General features: G+C 42.2%; 1 protein-coding gene across 1 annotated transcript; it reads right to left on the bottom strand.

The window, feature by feature from the left end:
* Positions 1-577: 577 nt before the first annotated feature.
* fezf2 (FEZ family zinc finger 2) lies at positions 578-4,151 on the bottom strand. The gene is made up of 4 exons (XM_068316044.1): positions 3,355-4,151; positions 3,109-3,243; positions 2,881-3,013; positions 578-1,022 (listed from the first exon to the last, which is right to left on the bottom strand). The coding sequence occupies exons 1-4, from the start codon at positions 4,072-4,074 to the stop codon at positions 778-780; spliced, it is 1,233 nt and encodes a 410-aa protein (XP_068172145.1). The 5' UTR covers positions 4,075-4,151; the 3' UTR covers positions 578-777.
* Between the last annotated feature and the right edge of the window lie 1,900 nt (positions 4,152-6,051).

The following is a 6,051-nucleotide window of genomic DNA, read 5'->3' as shown; positions in this document are numbered from 1 at the left end:
ATAAAAGTGTTTGTTTTGTTTTTTTGCTTTAGTTTTTTCTTAATTAATTTTTTTTAATAATCATTTCTCTTTCGTGACTTTTTTTTTCTTTATGGTTGTTTATTTTACCTATTTTCAGCATGTTTTCTTTCTCATGTTTTAACTTTTCTTTTAACATGTTTTGACTTGAATCTAATTTTTTTTGTAGTATTTTTTTAATATTTAATATTTTTTCAATTCCGTGTTTTTATGTTTGATCTTTCATCTGATTTATTTATTCTAATTTTGAATGTTTTTTTTGCTATCATCATTAATTTCTTCCGGTTTTTTTCCGTAACTTTCTTTCATTCGTTTCTAGTTTATCTTTTCTAAAATATTTAATTTCTGACTCTTTCTTTATAAATGTTGAGTTTGGATGTTTCCCAGTAAAAACCCACACCTGCATGAGGAAACTTTCCCTCCTCCTTAATCATTTTTTTTATTTGAATGCGTTCACGAACAGAAACAAACATCGCTCAAACATTCATCTTCAGTTGAATCATAACTTATTTATTCACATGAACATCGTTTCTCCTGTGAAAACACAACATGGCGGTGATCCATATCTTAAATAACATTCTTTATTTCCATATTTACAACCTCCATCGCGGATGCTGGGGATGCAGGAAGAAGAAGAAAGAAAAGAAGAAGAAGAAGAAAGAAAAAAATGATATTCCAGATGATATTCCTACAGTTTCAGGTCCGTTTTTTTTCCCCTACGGTGGCCCTTCTGGGACGTTTGGACTCGCGTTTCGCGGATCAGCTGAGCAGCTCCCGCGACGCGTCTGTGGCGGCTGAGAAGTCGTGCAGCTTCCGGATGTGTTTCTTCAGGTCGAAGTTGCGGCAGAAGCCTTTCCCGCACGTGGCGCACGTGAACGGCTTCTTGTCGTTGTGCGTGTGCATGTGGAAGGTGAGGTTGTACACCTGGTGGAAGGCCTTGTTACAGATGGAGCACTTGTACTGCTTCTCCCCGCTGTGGGTCAGCTTGTGGTTCTTGTAGTTCCCTGAGACAGGGGGGGGGAGGGAAGGAAGGAAGTTGCATCATTTTTCTGAAAAGATTTTTATCACGTGATGTTTGCGTTAAGTCACATGATCTATTTTTAATTCTCACAAAATATATCATAGTATATAAAGTTGTTTTTCCTCTAGTTTTACCCCCCCCCCACCCCACCCTCGTAGAGTTATTTAAATCAGTTTTTTTTTTCCAATCAAAGGACATTTGAATCCGATGCGCAAGAGGAAACGCGAGGACAAAATCGATCGGAGGAAACAGGAAGATCGATCAGGAAGAAAATTCCCTCCAGAAAAGGAAGAATTTTGGAATAAAGTTTCTAACATTTGACCCAAACGAAGCGGATTGAATCATTTACGGTTTGTTTGGTTTTTTTAAAATTCATCTTAAAAACCGGATTCTGTCTTTAAAATCAACTCGCGACCATTCGAATCAACAACCTGATCGATAATCAAACAACATGATTGAAATCTGCTGCGGAAACACGTAAAAGTAAAAACTGTTCAATTATTAAATAAACACGTGACATGACTGTTTATTGATCAACTGATGTGTTTATTTATTTATTTACCTGTTTACGCTTAAATTAACACTTGATTATGGGAAAAACCCACAGAAACCGGAAACCAGACATTGATCAATAATGACTTCCTTTAATTGATAAATGTTTGGGCGGAAGTGTATTATTTCATTTTAGATTTGTATTTTTGTTTTGTTTGATATTTTAAGTTTTTTTTAAATTCATTTTCTTTTAAAAAAAATAATCCAATAATTTCATATTAAATTATAAAAGGTGGGAATGTCCTGAAAATGTGTTTTTCTGCAAAAATTAGTACTGGGCCACAATAATAATAATAATAATAATAATAATAATAATAATAATAATATTGATAATAATTGAACGTTAATTAAAATCGATAATAAAAAAAGGTAATCGGGACCAAACAAACACGCAGCTACAGATTTTTCTTCTATCTTGTAAAAGTGAGGATGAGGAGGCCTCTTCCTCTTCCTCCTCCTCGCCTTCATTAATCAGAGTTTTGTGTGTCGAAGTCAAGAAGTTGTCAAACTTTATCAGAATCAACCGCGGGGCCCCGGGGGGCCCCGCTCCACCGGGGCTTCGGGGGTCGGGCTGCTGACCCGGAGCAAATGCTGCCGTCCTGAAGGGAGAATTAGCGAGAGTGAACTGACATGTCCTGTTTCCTTGAACGCCTCATCACTCATTACCCGCAGCAGCATATGGTGCCTTCACGACCCGGATTCCTTCACTTCACCGCCGCAGAACCCGCAGAACCCGCAGAACCCGCCCGGAACCAACCGGACGGGTTCCAGCTTCACAAACCACCGCACGATTTTACCGTTATTAAAAAAATATTTTAATTTCATATAATTTCACTACGTTTTACTTTTATAACACCGACTTTTAAACTAGGTGTCTAAATTTTATTGTACTTCCTTTAATTATCAAAATACACGATTTTACTTTCATAATAAATTTAATTTCAGCATCAAAAACTTCAAGAACATAATAAAAAAAATATTATTTTATATTAAACACAGCATCTTTATAGCTTAATATTTAAAACGCATTTTGACATTTCATCCGGCAATCTTTTTTTTTTTTTAAGCAGCTAAATTATTTCATCATTTTAAAATCATTTAAATTAATTTTTGGAAGCTAAATAACAATTTTTCCAAAGACGTTTTAACCTAAAATTATAATTTATTCTCTATTTCCAATATTTTAACGGGATAAAAACTTGACGTTTTGGAAACATTTCAGGATGAAAACTGAAAACCTCGACATTATTATTATTATTATTATTATTATTATTATTATTATTATTTACCTTTCTGGTGGAATCCTTTCCCGCAGAACTCACACACGAACGGTTTGTATCCCGCGTGGATCCGGACGTGCGTGTTGAGCGTGGAGCTTCTGTTGAACGCTTTCCCGCACTGGTTGCATTTGTGCGGTTTTTCCTGCGGGAAAAAAAAATCATTTAGGATTCCGGCTTATCTCGATAAACCACCAAAAACAAACAAACACACAAACACACACTCACACACACACTCACCTGCGTGTGGATGATCTTGTGCCGACACAGCGTGCTGGCCTGCCGGAATCCTTTCCCGCAAACTTTGCAGACGAACGGCCGGGCCCCGGTGTGCACCGGCATGTGTCTGGTCAGGTTGTAATGCGCGTTAAAAACCTGGAACGGAACGAACACGTGACCGGTTTTTATTTCTAATATTATTTAAATTTCATCTGCATTTCTGAAAACATCCCAGGTATAAATCCTGTCTCCCCTCCTGGTTCGCACCTTTCCACAGACTTCACATGTGAAGTTCTTGGGTTTCCCGTCTCCTCCACCTCCTGCTCCACCTCCGCTGATCTTCTTCTTATCTCCGCTCAGGACCTGGTTCTCCTTCACGATCTGGTCCAGCTGCCCCGGGAGGTGCTCCTTGTGCGGGTACTGCGGGGTGGGCGCCTTCTCCGCGCTCACGCCGCCCAGCTTGGCGTTCTCCAGCTGCAGCACCAGCCGGTGGTGCGCCTGGTGATGATGATGGTGATGATGATGGTTGTGATGGTGATGATGCTGCCCTGGCGGGCTGGAGAACCAGTGTCCGGCCAGCAGCTCGGATTGCGGGTACCCAGAGTCCAGGTAGTTGAAGTAGTACCCGGGTACGGCCACGGCCTGGTGCAGCACCTGCGGCTTCACCACCCCCCCTCTCACACCCGCGTCCGCCTTCACGCACACCCCGCAGCCGCCTTTGCAGGGAGCCGCGCCGCAGAAGGCGCCCCGGAGGCTGGCCCTCCACAGCTCCGAGTAGCTCATCAGCGCCTTGGCCTGGAGGTCGTAGCCGAGCGGCGGCAGCGGGATGACGCAGGGGATCGGGGAGCAGAGCCCCAACACCTTCCTCCCGTCCGAGCGCTCCTCCTTGGACATGATCCGGTCGATGGAGAAGGCCAGGGTCTTGGGGGGTCCGGTGGCAGCGGTTGCGGGTCCGGAGGACATCTCCAGAGAGGCTGAACTCGACATGATCCGAGTCCGGAGTCGGTCCGCAGCTGTCTGCCGGGGCGCGCAGCGGAAAAGACAGGAGGACAGTTTAATAAGCACCTTGCTGTCACTGAGTCACGCATTTGCATTCAAATGGACTCCCCCCCCCCCTCTCCACACACACACACACACACACATACACACACTCCCCTCCCCACCCGCCTCCTCCTCCTCCTCCCGCAACAATAGCATCCAGGGGTGACGGATTAATGCTCATTAACTAGTGCGCACGGAATTAACGGGACTCGTTAAGGAGAAGAAGATGTTCGAGCTCCGCGGAGAAGTTCTTTAACGGGTGGGTCACGTGGCCCCGCCCCCCCGCCCCCCTCATCCAGAAATGGGAGGTCCCATCATCAAACACCACCGATATGAGACCTGATGGAGTCCCGGTAACGGCTCCGGTGTGAACCGGGTCCTCCTCCCGGAACGCAGGAAGGATTAGAGGGTCCAAAAAAAAAAGAGTTTTTATTTCCACACGCAGGAACTAGTCGGATCCCGACGTGATGAAGGAGTTTCACACAGTAAACGTCCGGCAGCAGCTTCAGGAGAGACTTTATTAATTATTAAATACAACAAATAAATTCATGTACATTTATAGAAATGATCCGGATCCGCTTGGGAAATTAAAGACAGAATTTTAAAAAAAAGTTTTTCTATTTTAATTATAATTTATACTTTTTTTGAAATGTATTATTATTTATTTATTTATTTATTTATTTATTTATTTATTTATTTATTTTCCCAATGCTTCGGGGGTGGCTGGAGCCTCATGAGGCAGGGAGACGCTTAAATGAATGAATGAATGAATGAATGAATGAATGAATGAATGAATGGATGTATGGATGGATGGATAATGGATGGATGATAAAAAAGCAACAGAACGTGATGTGTAAATAAAGTTTAGAAACATTCAACTCTTTCATCTCTGAGTTCAAATTTAATTTTATCCGTGGAAAAAATTATTGCTAGACAAGTTTTTTAAAATTTAAATTAAAATTTGAACGGAATCACAGAAGAATTCCATCATCATTTCAGTTTAGTGATGTGATCTGAACATTTTTACTTCAATATATTTTTATGTATATTTTATTTCATAGTTTCCTCTGACTTCCTGTTGCTGTGATGACGTCATCACACCCAATTATTAATTATTATTATTTTAATGAAATAGTGTGACAAGATGTTCTCTGTGTGAGTCTCTTGTTTTAATCAAATTACTTGTCAAGATTATTAATTATTATTGTATGACAAACAGGATCAATAAAACCTGAATGAGGTCATCGATCAGTCCCTACCCAGAGGTCGTGACCTTTGCTGAAGTTTGGGACGCAGACGATGATCCTAAGAGTCCAGCAAGGAATCCACGGAAAACTTCTGGTGGATCCAAAGGAGGCTGCCGCAGAATCTGGATCTGGATCTGACTCACGGTCTGAATCTGGATCAGGATCTGAATCAGGATCTAGATCTGGATATGGAAATGGAAATGGATATGGATCTGGATTGGGATTGGGATTGGGATTGGGATTGGGATCAGGATCGGGATCAGGATCAGGATCAGGATCAGAATCTCAATCTCGATCTGAATCAGGATCTGGTTACAGATAAGGATGATCTGGATCAGGATTTGGCTCTAGATCTGGATCAGGTCATTAGCATCCTAGCAGCTAAAGGGCCTCTACATTGATTCTGTATTATCAGATTTGTAGTTCTCAGTTTTAAATTCTTCCTCCATGCTCTGCGTTGGGGGCGGGGTTTAACCTCCACCTCTGGATCATGTGACCTAGGAGAGGGGGGGCGTTGCTTTCCCTCCAGCCTATAGATTGCCCGCCGTACTTATCCCAGCATGCCCCTGTCCTCCAACACTGGTTTTCCTGTTAATAACCTTAAAAAACATCCCGGCGCGGTTTTGTTCACACCTGCGTCTCAGCGGGGGGGGGGATTACGGCCTGTTGTCTCGCC

This window comes from Antennarius striatus, chromosome 5 (assembly GCF_040054535.1).
Source record: "Antennarius striatus isolate MH-2024 chromosome 5, ASM4005453v1, whole genome shotgun sequence".
NCBI classification, from domain to species: domain Eukaryota; kingdom Metazoa; phylum Chordata; class Actinopteri; order Lophiiformes; family Antennariidae; genus Antennarius; species Antennarius striatus.
The sequence above is the reverse complement of the archived record's forward strand: the minus strand, read 5'-3'. Positions and strand labels throughout refer to the sequence as shown.

What these genes read in the sequence shown, in the direction of transcription:
- fezf2 (XM_068316044.1), bottom strand. Translation starts at nt 4,074, where the DNA reads ATGTCGAGTTCAGCCTCTCTGGAGATGTCCTCCGGACCCGCAACCGCT. An exon ending in CATGTGAAGTCTGTGGAAAG is followed by an intron (nt 3,244 to 3,354) that starts GTGCGAACCAGG and finishes GTTCCGTTCCAG; the next exon opens with GTTTTTAACGCGCATTACAA. An exon ending in GAAAGGATTCCACCAGAAAG is followed by an intron (nt 1,023 to 2,880) that starts GTAAATAATAAT and finishes CCCCTGTCTCAG; the next exon opens with GGAACTACAAGAACCACAAG.